Consider the following 13,110-nt stretch of genomic DNA (forward strand, 5'->3'; position numbering starts at 1 on the left):
AAAGAAATGTAAACTAAGGGGGGGGGGGAGGAATCATCTTTTCCCTCCAAAGGTTGTTAGTTCAACATTTAATTGAGAGAGTTTGATTGCTCAACATGACCTTTAAAAAATATCAGCCTTCTCAAATCTCACTAAACCTTCAATTACAATAAAACAAAATGTATATCACAGTCAGCCCAAAAGGCCTAGTGATGTTGGTATACCAGTCACGCAGGTTAATCCCATGTTATCTCCAATTCTTACTTCTCGTATAGAGTAAAAAACAAAACTAATGAGATCTGTTACTAATATAGACCCCAGCTTCAAAATGTAACGCCGGGCGAAGCCTGTAATGGCCAAACAGACACTTCTCTGAAAAAGAAATCTTCACCTTATTAACAGTGCTGTGTTGGCTTAATCTCTAGGTCATACAAGCAGCGTAAAAATATGTTGTTTTTTTTTGTTACAGAATTCCCATGAAATAAGTCCCTATTAAAACTGTGATTTATTAGTACTGCCCTTCAACAACATATTGTAGTAGAGTGATGTGAAATTCTAGTGTGAACCAAATCATGCTTGTCAGGCAGTTTGCACACTAGCTTAGACATACAGGAAGTATGCTTTGTAAAAGAAGGGCATTGTTGATATTGTATGTCATTGCTACTCTGCTGGATATCTCTGCCGAAACTAAAATTAAATTCTTAAATTATATTGCCCTTTAATGAGTAATGCAATCCCATAGGCTGATCAACTGTAAAACATGAAGATCAATAAACAGTGATGCCACATGCTGATGATAACCTCAAACATCTCAGCCAGGGCTTAAGTTGTAAACAAAAAGATACCAGATCTTATAATTGAGGAAGACCTAATGCACTGACCTTGACTTACATTAGCTTCCATGAATGCTCAACTGCTTCTGGATCGGGGTTTCGTTCCTTATAGTTGCTGTCGGTAGCTGTATGCCAACCTTTGCCTCGCCACGTTTTAACATAATCTTTAGGTGGGAACAATATCGGTGGCGGGCCAACATTTCATCATTTGCAAACTGTATAATTCTCGCCATCAGATTAAAAGGTACAGAGTGGCGCATCCAATAAAGGCGCTCCGCATGGAGTGCAGAATGCGCTCTATTGCCTGGAGATCGCAGGTTCGAATCCAGGTTATGTAATTCAGAGAGCACGTGTTTCAGCCTCTGTTCCGAGTCGCCGAGGGGTTGCAGCGGTGAACCGGGATAAAAACAATAACTGGGCATTCCAAATTGGGGAGAAAAAAAAAAAAGGTACCGGTCCGAGATCCTGCACAAATTAACTCCTGATTTCATATTGATTGTGTACACTCTAACTACGTTCTTATACACAAAAATTAAATGTATTACAGACCAATTGGGACACGCATGTAAAGTCCCTATATTATACAAACAGCTTGGATAAGCAGACACCATTCTGGCAGAATATGCATTCAGCTTTAAAAACCACACCCAATGATTTAGTCTGTAACAACTTTGCCCAAGTGACCCTGGATCTTGTGTCTATCTTCTGCTTAGGAGGGCGCAACAACAAGTATGTCTTGTCCTTCCAAACAGATTATTTCAGAGGCAGAAAGCCAAAACCTAAATTATGTGGCATCTCTTCTGCCTTCAATTTAAGCTTTGTGTTACATTTGCACTGCACTGTGTGCACTTATAGGAGACTATGAGAACAAACGGTATAGATTACCCACTGCATGATAATAGGATACATGCACTAGCAAAAAGGGGGGTGGTGTTGCCACTGAGAGAGCTGCACACACAGATAATGATAATGTAGAGTAAAAATAAGCCCCATCACTGGGGACCTGCAATGTCAGAGCAGGATTAAACAAACTAGAATCCAAGCGATGATAGAGTGCATTGCTAATGTATGGGTACAATTTGGAGAGACGGAGGGGGGGGGAGGGAATTTTGAACATCAACTGCTAAAGTCTTCTACAATTATCAGAGCCACTGAAACGCTAAGGCAGCAATCTGAAATGAGTTACAGATTTTTATTCTGACTGCAAGAACATGCAGTAGTAGAGCGCTGCGGTCATAGAGTAGAATATGCTACCACACCCATCAAACAACTTGAGCATAGTACCCCCAAAGGGTTGATCGAGAGAGAGAGATAGAGAGAGAGAGAAACATTTTGTAACTTAATCCACCCTAAAACCTCCTGACAAACGGCTGCCAAATGAGATTGTGCCAAAACATCTATCACTGTTTTACCGCTGTAGTGAAGGGACTCAGCTGGATTCAAACACAGGCTTCCCAAGGCAGATGACAGTTTTGCTGGCCACTTTTCTGTGCTTTTACAGGGTGAAGGAAGTAACAGCACAGTAGTAAGCAGTGAGTAAAAACCCTCCTTACAACCCGACAACAGCAGCTGCAGCTGTTTTCTGCAGGGACTTCAAAGATTCACTACAAGGAAGGAAAACCAGAAAAAAAACCTGGCAAACATGGAAATGTGTGTGGAGGTTGTACAGTAGCAGTGCAGTTTTCTTTGCTTTCGCTCGGCACTACTAGCTTTGTGTTAGGTAGGGGGGAAAATGGGCAATTACCTCGAGCAGCTCCAATATCGTTCTCCAATAGACATTTTTATAACATCAACCCAACAAAGGTCACCATTGAAATACAGTACCAAAAAGAAGAGTAAAAACCAAAAGGAACGATTTTCCAAATGGTTTGGACCAATAACCCAATCTTAAATCTGTGGCTTGTAAATTGTTTCCTGCTGTACACCACTGTCTGAGGTCATGCGGTTAAACTTTAAAAATAAATCTGCATCTGACTTATAATGGGTGAAAAATCCAGTTCGGACATGTAACATTTCAACGAAAAAATTTGGGCTTCCATTTATTACCCTCCCCCGGAAACCAGTTGTTGATCACAGCAGTCCCAGTTTTACTATTTTTTGTTTAACACAGGACAGAAGCAGCTGAAAGCATTTTCATTTCAGCAAAAGAGAAGATTATTCTCGTTTTCATCTACACGTTCAAGAAATACCAAGGCATTTTCTTTCCACACTTTTAACCGGTACGACTCAATACCTTGCACTACAGTTGCCTTGCAGAGTAATTCCCTCCCGATGTATCTGACAGCTGTGTACAATGTGCCCTACGTCCACACCATGCTGATCAGCTGAACCCAAACACCTGCTAAGAATAGAATGCACTCTTGCTACCAGGCTAGCTGAACAAGCTGGGAGAAATTATGAGCCCTGATCCATGTCAATTTAAACATATATACTCAATAAACTGTATACATCTGAATGGAAATACAGTACATTGTGAAAGAGCTACAGAAGCACATTTGAAAAACACTCACCGTCATCCTTTTTGGCTGCTATGCATTCCTTAATGGAGTCTGTAAGGCCAAGGCTGGCAGCTGTAGGGAGCGGCCCCAGTAACGAGGCAAGGGGAAGACGTTTAACAGGGGACATGTCTTTTTCTGTTGCTGTCCTTTCCTCCTCATCATCCTCTTTTTCGTCAAGAATTTCGCAATAAAAATTATTGTTGAGGTGATTCGCTGCTACCTCCAATTCCAAATCATCCAATTCCTCTTCCCCGGGAGCACCAGAAGCAACTGAGATACTGTCGTCCATCATAGAGTCTGAAACAGAGCAAATGCAATCATTAGGTTTGCAGAAAACAAGGATTCCCCATAAGGCACACATTAAAACGAACGTTAGAAGCACCATTAGTTAAACAAGAACCCAGTGATCTTAGACACACACACACACAATTATTACTTGTTTACTTAGCACACCCAATCATAAAAGCATCTATACCTTCATATTCAGGGATGGAAATAAGACTCCCATTGCATAGTAGCTTGTCTCATTCCTGGTTTTACTATTATTATTATTATTATTATTATTATTATTATTATTATTATTATTATTATTATTATTATTATTATTATTATTTTCTTTGCAGACGCCTTTAACCAGGGACGACTTACAGTTGTTACAAAATATCACAATACAAAGTATCACATTCCAAAACATTACAGTACAGAAAATTAAAAAGAAAAAAAAGTTAACAGATGTACAAAAATGTGAATTAACAGTAACGAAACCATTTCTAGTTCCATACTGCAACTTTAGTAATTACAGCAGCGCTAATCACATCTCACAATCAGCTGATTACATGGCTTTCTGAGGGATCATTTAAACAACGAGCAGCTGCTCAACTAACAGCTAAAACTGTAGACTCCTCCATACCTTCCACTGCGTAAGATGCATATGGTCCTTTCAGCTTTGGTCGACTGTTCTCCAGTTCAGTCTCTATTTCATCCTGGTAGCATGTTATTTCAACTACAAAGCAAAATTACAAGAACATAAATAAAACATTATAAACTACAACATTCCCCCATTACAATGTACCTGTAGATTCACCACAAACCATATAATAATAATAATAATATACCTGCAACTTCATCAAGCTTCTTAGCTAACTCTTGCTCGAGCTTTTAAAAAAAAAAAGAAAAAAAAAAAGTTAAATCTGTCAAAGATTAGCAGTCACAACGAGAACAGAAAATCTCTGAACAAAACCATAACTAGTCAGGTTACTGCATGTACTGTAATACAACTGGTTATGGCAATCGCATTTTATTTTGAAGGCCTTAAATCTGAAAAGAAAATGTTACGTTGTCTCAACTTAGCCCTCAGTGCACAGTCGTCTAAAACCCCCTGCATCAAAAAGAGAGCCAGCAGATTGGCTTGAGACTGAAGTTCTGTTTCACTCACTATTACAGTGTGAGGCAACTCGCAGGGCAATGCAAGGAATCCCCACTGCCTGCTATCCCTGCTACTGGCACCTGGATTTTTGAACAGGAATTAGATTTACCTGTTTGAATTTCTCTTTGTTCTGTCCTGCTGTGAATGACGGAGGATCACATTCCTCTGTCAAGTCTACTTTCATGAACTCGTCAATTGTTAGGCTGCTTGTTGGAGTATCTTCAAATTCTGTTAGTCTGCAATAATTGTATATCACAAAAGTTAGATTACATACTGTAAAGCATTAAAATTAAGCCATCTGAACCAAATGAATAGAACAGACCCTCAAATCTTCAACACAATCTTTTTTTTTTTTAATTTAGTAAATCGTAAATTGATTTTTTTCTCCCAATTTGAAACAGCCAATAATTTTAGGCTCAGATCACCACTACCACCACCCAAGCACTGACTCGGGAGTGGCAAAGACGAACACAGGCTGTCCACCGAAGCACTTGCCGTCAGCCAACCACTTCTTTTCACTCTATAGGCCCATCATGCAGCTACCTCAGAGCTACAGGGTCGGAGGACAACGCAGCTCTGGGCAGCTTACAGGCAAGCCCACAAGTGCCCAGTCAGTCCACAGGGGACGTTGGTAGTGAGCCGAGGACACCCTGGCCGATGCAAGCCCTCCCCACCCGGGCGACGTTCGGCCAGTTGTGCGCCAATCCCTTGGGAGCTCTTGTCCACTGTCAGTAGTGGAATAGCCTGGACTCAAACCGGCGACCTCCAGGCTATAGGGCACGATCTGCACTCCACGTGGCCTTTGCCGGATGTGCCACTTTGGAGCCCTCAACACAATCCTTTTAGCAGCCATATGTGCGTCCCTGTAAACCTGCATGCATTGTCTTCGATCTTTTATATAACGTTTACTTCTGCAACACTAACTTGTCTTACATACGTGCACGTTGATAATGAGACCACACCATTTATTAACTTACAGAAGTAAATATATACATAACTGACTAATTAACTCCACAGTAAAGGTAACTGCACTCACACAGACATGTCTTGTTAACCTGACCTCCTTCAGGGCAATGAGGCTGATTTATTAAAACATGTAGTGATCATGTTAAAAAGCAGCGACATCCTCGAGGCGTCGTCGTTCTACATGGTACATGCTGTCATACTTGCAAAGAAACATTTAATTTTATGACAACTTATGTCCTGATCTAAAGGTCTTCATTCTTACACAGTTGTATAAAATAGTTATTAGAGTATTTTTATAACCAGCTATGCAAATGTTCTGTGTAAAAACACCAGAAGTTGAAATGTCCTGTGACAGCCAAATAGTAGAGGTGAGGCCCGTGCCCCTGCCCACCCAGCTAACTTCACAAAACAAGTTCATTTTGCTACTGTTGAGAGTGAGAATATAGGAAAGAAAAAAAAAAAAAAAAAAAAAAAGACCAATGCTATGAGCAAACTTTTTGGTAATATACCGCATGATCTGCTGAACATGAATTTTACAAACTTGTTGCCTTATGAAACTCCTTGTGCTGGCATGTTACAATGTAGTAATTGTAAAAAATATTCAGATGCCAACAGAAACTTGGAACTGTATGTAACCACATGCTTTTCATCAGTCATTTACAGCCTTTTAATAAACCTGGATCAAAGGCATCTAGTTATTTCGTGTGTATTGTTAAAAATCTAAACTTCATAAACTGGCAATGGACAACAAGCGGTCATATAATACACAGTATGCGTGTTTATCACAAAGGGGTTTAAAACCCCACGCAAAAGGGTTCACTTGGGACCCACTTTACAAACTCTAACTTAACTACTTCTGATTCAGTAATGATCCAGTCAAAAACAGGGTTTTTTTTTTTTTGTTCTCTCACAGCAAGCGATTCAGCTGTTTCATTCGGTTTCTGCCAGTGTGAATAATCAATGCTGTCACTTTATCTGAAATGTGTTCCGTCAACCTTTCAATTCAAGAGCATAAAAGCAGAAATAACAGCTCTTCAGTCAAACAGGTACAAAAACAAAACTGCATTTGCAGCTCATTTTACCTCGGCTTGCAGCCTTTCACAAAGGCTTTTTTATTTTTTGATCTGAAGAATTTTAAAAATGTATCTTTCATAAATAAACATATTGGTGTTTCTCCAAAGGCTTTATACTTGAAAGAAATAAAATATTCTGTACAGCTAGTACACAACTAATTACAAATTGCACTGGGATGGATTTTTCGTGCACATGAATGGTGCTGGATTGGCGACCCCTCTTCAATCCAAGGAGCAGGGAAAGCACTGACATGGCAATGTGACTTTGTCAATCTGACCTGCAGCCATGCCTCAAGTCTGCCTTGAAGGGACTAGTCTCTTAGCTGGCGAGAGGCACATCAGTCAATCCAATCCAATCCCATTTTTAATAGCGAAAGCAGAGGTGCTTTTAAAAGATATGTTTAGGACAGTCTACATGTATCTAAACGGATACTGAAATCCCTGCAATGATGAAGCAGGCACATTAAGCTTAATTTGATGTAGTCTTACTATGGAGCAAATGCATGATTTGGTAGGTCTCTTATATAAATTGCATACCCGTAATGCAAATATATTTCTAATTCTTCAATAGCTCATTGTAAAAGTATACAATATCGTGCAGTAATTAGATTTACGAGGAAATAAATATTACAAAGACACATTACTGATTTCTGTTAAGAAAAGCCACAGATCACGTTTTACTACAGCATGGAATTATAACATGTTAGGTTAAAAACATCAGTCCCTGTCAAATGTAGGACTGGCTCTCTGAAACATTGTCTTGGACAGTTTGTAAATCTACTGCTAAAAAAATTGGGATTTTTTTTCTTGCCAGATGACAGCAATCAAATTTGGCCTAAAGAACCATAGAACAAAGCTGTGTTCCTAACATGAAGCCAGTCTCTCTGTGTTAGCACTTTATCACCCAGGCACCCAAGCTTCATGACCACAGTATGGCTGCAATGTCAGGTCATATGTAAAAGTAAAGGGTATCACTACACAGACAAATACTGTAACTTTAACATTGAAAATAAGAAGTCATCGGAATCTGATCTATCTACATATGCACTTAGTTGTAAAGTTAGTAATACGTATACACGGCTTCAAAATGAGGACACTGTCAGTAGCAAACAAAATCAATTGCAGAATGATCTCCAAGTGTTCACTTGCAACCAAGATGACGTCAGAAAAATCTTTAATGAAAAACCCACCTATAGCTTGTATTTTATCTAAGAATCTGATCAGATGTATAGGATTTTCAAAAACATACAAGCTCCTTTTAAAGGGATGGTTAATTAGCGCAACCAGTATCATTAAAAAAAATCTCCACCATTACAAACATCCACTGTGCGTACAGTACAGGTAAAACTGCACGTGCACAGAGAGACTGCACAGAATATGACACTCTGCTTAACATGAAGCAAAGAATGTCACAGTAGAGTTTTATCACCACTGGATAAGTAAAACAAAAAAAAAATGAAGACTGAAATACTGCCAACAAATAAAATAAATCAGCACAATTGTATCTTTAAAGCAAGAAATACGCTCCCACCATATCCCCATCTCCAGGGGGGGCATAAAAAGAAGGCGGTTGCATTCTGAATAAGGCAGCGATTGTTTCAGCAACTATTGCCTGATGTTATGAGATATGGGTTGAAACAGTTTCAACTCGCCATATTGGGGGTGCTAACAGCTGCTTATCCACCTCTGGTAAACTGAAATCAGTTATTCTCTCTAGCTGGGAAGCTTCAGGCTGTGCTTGGCCCGAGAAAGAACTACTGCTGCCTGCCAGAGTGTCCTCTAGGCTCTTACTGAAGGAGTTGCTTACAGAAGCCCAATGAAAGCCAGAACATCATCACTACGGTAATAGTTTATTCATAGTGTTGCACAAATCAATAGAAATTAATAAAGGTCATAAATAACTAGCCCAAAAACCTTCTGAAACAATTTGCATTTACAAGACTGCTGGCTATAGTTAATGAAGCGGTGAAGAGGCTGAAAAACTAGTATGTCCCAGTATTGTGATCTGCTTGAGTTGAGCTTCCAAAATGTACCAGGGGCAGACGGACAGTCATTTGTTATTCCAACAGCACTCCATATCCTATCTAGTCAATAAGTGGCTTATCTAGCCAATGGCACAGCAGCACCATGTGCATTCTATTAAACCCTGTAGAAATATCTATATGCGTAGCCCTGTAGCATTTAATCTTAAAGGGATCCCATGTAAATCTGTCTGCAGTGGACTTAAGGTTTTGAAATACTGTTCTTTGCTTATTAGCTGGAACTGCTATTACATAATAACAAACAAAGATTGAGTGATTTAAACTCATATCAGAGAAAAAAAATTAAAAACTAAATCTGGTTATAATTAGGAAGGGTTGGGAGGTTAGTATTTTTATGGAAAATGTTTTTGTGGTTTTTTTTGTTTTTGCACTAATGTTAAAGACCTTACAGGAATACAGAGAGGAATGAACCACACCCACCTTTTCCTTAGAGTAGACTCGCAAACCTTGACCACTCGAATAATTTCTTTCACAGTGCGACGAAATTCATGCATCCTAGCGGCTACAAGGAGGGCTGAGGCAAACAATTAAAAAAAAAAAAAAAAAAAAAAACACTTTAAAAAGAATCGGTTAAAACAATGAGGGGGAAAAAAAAAGACAATCTTAATATGTATTGCTTTGTTATGAACAACCTGGAAATCAAAATATTTTTAAATTCTTTGATGACATGACTCCCCACAGAATCTAGATATCCTCATAAGGCTGACTTTGGGGAAGTGTGGTGGGGAAGCACATTAGCATTGCACTCAAGACAGAATTGATCCATTGTGCATTCAAGCCTGTGCAACACTGATATGCTTCCCTAGTTCATATCCTCACAATTAGCATAGAGGATGACAAATAAGGAACTAAGCAGCAACAACAATAGATATTGTAACCGAGCGAGAGCCCTGCCTATATATGCACTGGGTATTCACAGTGTCTTATAATTTTGTAGTCTACAAAAGGGGCATGATGGCCGAAGGCCTAATATACTACGTCAAAAGGCCAAGACCCAAGCCATTGTATGTATATATGTATGTATGTATGTATGTTTGTATGTGCACATTATCCCACTTCCACTGGGCATTCAGGTTTAACAAGAGATTTCAGCATTACATGCAAGACAAAAAGAACAGTTCCTTTTGGATAGAATGGTAAAGTGATAAATACTCCTCGACTGCTAAATTCTCACTCTTCACTGTTGCTGGCTTTGGTAGAGCGAATAACAAAAAGAACAGCTGTAAGAACAATTCACATTACAATTTACAATAGCAGTAATCCACAGACCACACACCCACACACCAGTTGTGTTTGCTTTTAAAGCATTCTTATGTATGATTTTTGGATAGGCTGCTAGCAGTATTCCCATCTCCCGAGACAAGATTACTGACACAAGGAAATACTTCCCCATCCAAATTCTAGTGAAAGTCTGGCAAGAGAACACAAAGCAGGATATTAAGCCAGTTCACAGGGAATGACTGCTATTATATAACTGTACTTCCGAATAGCCCTTAGAAACACACGTAAAGCAAAACCACATACTGTACCACATAAAGACATTTATACAACACATACGATGAAGCTTTAAGAAACTTTGACAGGAAACTTTGTGCAAGTGCGCAACTAAAGCATAGGACTATAACTGGAAATCTATTGAGAAAACATAAGCATAACTGGATATGGGCATAACTGGATATGGGCCGACAAGGGCATCATGGTAAAATGTCAAAAATGTTATTTCACCCATCATAATACTGTACTTCTACAGTTTAAAAAATGAAGAACTTATGTGTCATGTATCTAAAATATAGATTAGGCTTCAGTAAGAGATTCAGGAATCCCTTTCAGAAAACCCCATTCCTGGTGTGCAAAGGTTAAAGGCTTCAGTAATGACCCCTCTTTAGGATACCTGCTCCACAGAGTCCCGATGGCCTGCGTCCTGTGTGCATCCAATCTCTCTTCATCCTCTGCAATAACCTCAGAGCAGTCATTGACACCTCGTGGTTCTTATCACCAAACTCCAGCATGTGTGCAAAGCGAGGGATATAGAGACATGGGTCTACAGGCACAAACAAGGGAGGAGAAAGAGACAAATCTAAACATTTGTATTGTGGGAATTCAACTGAAAGAAGGTTTCACATATGCAGGGTAAAGATTCATGCAAACATCTGAAAGACCATACGAATAATGAAAGCCTAGTTCTACATTCGGGACATGGCTAAACTTGTACAAAGGAAATGCTGAAAACAGCAGTCATGAGGATGAATACTAATCAGAACTAAAACAAAAACTATGCAGGAGACTTTAAAGAAATATGAAATACTTGTTATCCAGCTCTGATGTTTCAGATTGTCACAGCTCAACCCTAAAACATGTATTCTAGTTCAAAGACAACACTGGGGGGGAATAAAAATAAATAACTAATAGATACAGAGATACAAAAACACTACAAATCCAATTTTAATTTCCATTTACAAAACATATGTATACAAATAACCAAGTCCAATAACCCAACTACAGAACTGGGAACTGGGGAAAAAATTATTGTCATTAAGAATGTTGTGTTCTTTGTCAACTATCTGGACAGCACACTAATACCAACTATTAACATTTCATGTGAAAATGGCATACAAGTTGCTGGGGGGGGGCAGTAAAATAAGACATCTATGTGTTCATATTTTAAATGTCTTGTTATTAAAGTATTAACACAACTAAAACTAGTGACACTCATTTAAAGTTGCTTTTTAACATCGTTCTGAAAAATGTGTGTTTTGCAAGCCACAGAATAATCTGAAACCACCGAAACACACATCTGGATGATTAGTTTCCATATTAACAACTTCTCTGTTTGCTCAGCATCATGAATAATAAAGCAATCTAGAAAAGCAGCCCTCAGAGCAGAGCCCCATCCTCTCGTCCTCATTTTCAGAGCTTCCTCTGAGTTCTTTATCACTTAACCGAGGATGTGCAAGAACAGGTTCCTTAGGCTCAAGTCAATTTCCTTGGCCAGCTCACAATGTTTGGAAGGGTTTCCTGTTCAAACTACTATTCAAATTAATACCCAGATGGTCCCAGCTGCACAACAAAAGCCAGTACTCTCTATCTTGATAAACAAGATGAAAGGATCCTAACGGAGGACAACACTCATTCCCCTCCTCTAAAGCACCACACAAAAGATACATTATTCTAGCTGGTAAATTTCATTAAGTTTGAATGCGTCACTGTACATTTATTTGGGATTTTAAAAAAAAACTATAGGATCATTGACTCATGCTTAAGGAAATAGGTTCAGCTTTTTCTGTTATAAATAGTTTTCTTATAGGATAAAACCAAATTGGACGCAATACCTCTTTTGCATTTGTGATTCTGCACCCAGTATGACAGCTACTTGGAACAAGGCAAACGCAATAGACTCACAAGCACATAGTGCGTGGGTGCCTGGACAGGGGTGCCAAACTAGAACCTCTCATCCTCTGCCCTCTGCTTTAAACAGCACGCTGCACTAAGCGCTGGCCGTCTCTTACTCAATGCATTTACTGTGCTGCCAAGATTCAACTGGTGCACTGGCTCAGCTTGCTGATGCGCAAATTGTAATCCTCTGTTGAGGTCATGAGATACAATTCCAAATCTGGCCACAAGCCTGGGAACTGGAACTCTACAAAGAGATGCGACAGAGATTCAGATCATAGTTGAAGCAAAGATTCCCCCTCCCTACTGATTCTTTCGGGTGGAGAACGGAAAAACTTTATCGGCATTTTTTCACGCAGCTGTTCGGAAGGAAACTTTTGGGAGCTTCAATTGCAAGCCCCCAGGCTTTCTCTCAGCTACACACCAGCCTGTCCTTCCTGGACAATCAGGAGAATTAGGGGTCACCGAAATGGGACACTTACTACAAAACCTCCTGCGCATGAACACAGCATTTCTTATTAGCTACTAGTTACTTACACCCTGAATTACAATACAGGGCAGCAGTATTTTACCGTATGTTTTACTTCTTGTTAAAAATGGTTCATTCCATTCTGTCATTTGAAATTTAAAATCAGAATAATTGAATGTAGTGCTATAATGTGAACTGTCATAGTCCCGCACTGGGCGGTTAACGACATTAACTTTTGACCCATGAACCCAAAATGTCAGTAGCACTACACTGTGGTTTGAGATAGCGCTTGCCTTTCACCACAGTTAGCTGTGCTTAGAAGTGGACCAGTATAGAAATACTATATTTTAAATAGATCAGTTCAGTAGGTTTTAAGGATTAGCTAAAACAAAAGACAGTGTAAAAATATTGGTTATGTGCTAGTATAGACCAAA

The 13,110-nt window shown here is 39.3% G+C and overlaps 1 protein-coding gene across 4 annotated transcripts in view; it reads right to left on the reverse strand.

Annotated features, from left to right (window-relative positions):
• LOC121329654 (transcription factor IIIB 90 kDa subunit-like) overlaps positions 1-13,110 on the reverse strand; it is a 75,863-nt gene that overhangs the window by 32,304 nt on the left and 30,449 nt on the right. For all 4 annotated transcript variants that reach the window (XR_005951800.1, XR_005951801.1, XM_041275357.1 and 1 more), the window contains 6 exons: positions 10,709-10,858; positions 9,238-9,331; positions 4,846-4,972; positions 4,426-4,465; positions 4,221-4,313; positions 3,323-3,607 (listed from right to left, as the gene is read on the reverse strand). Coding sequence is in view for 2 of the 4 variants with exons in the window: in XM_041275357.1 (XP_041131291.1) it covers positions 3,323-3,607; positions 4,221-4,313; positions 4,426-4,465; positions 4,846-4,972; positions 9,238-9,331; positions 10,709-10,858 (789 nt within the window). In the remaining 2 variants the exon portion in view is untranslated. The remainder of the gene's footprint in view (positions 1-3,322; positions 3,608-4,220; positions 4,314-4,425; positions 4,466-4,845; positions 4,973-9,237; positions 9,332-10,708; positions 10,859-13,110) is intronic.

This window comes from Polyodon spathula, chromosome 17 (genome assembly GCF_017654505.1).
Source record: "Polyodon spathula isolate WHYD16114869_AA chromosome 17, ASM1765450v1, whole genome shotgun sequence".
Lineage (NCBI taxonomy): Eukaryota > Metazoa > Chordata > Actinopteri > Acipenseriformes > Polyodontidae > Polyodon > Polyodon spathula.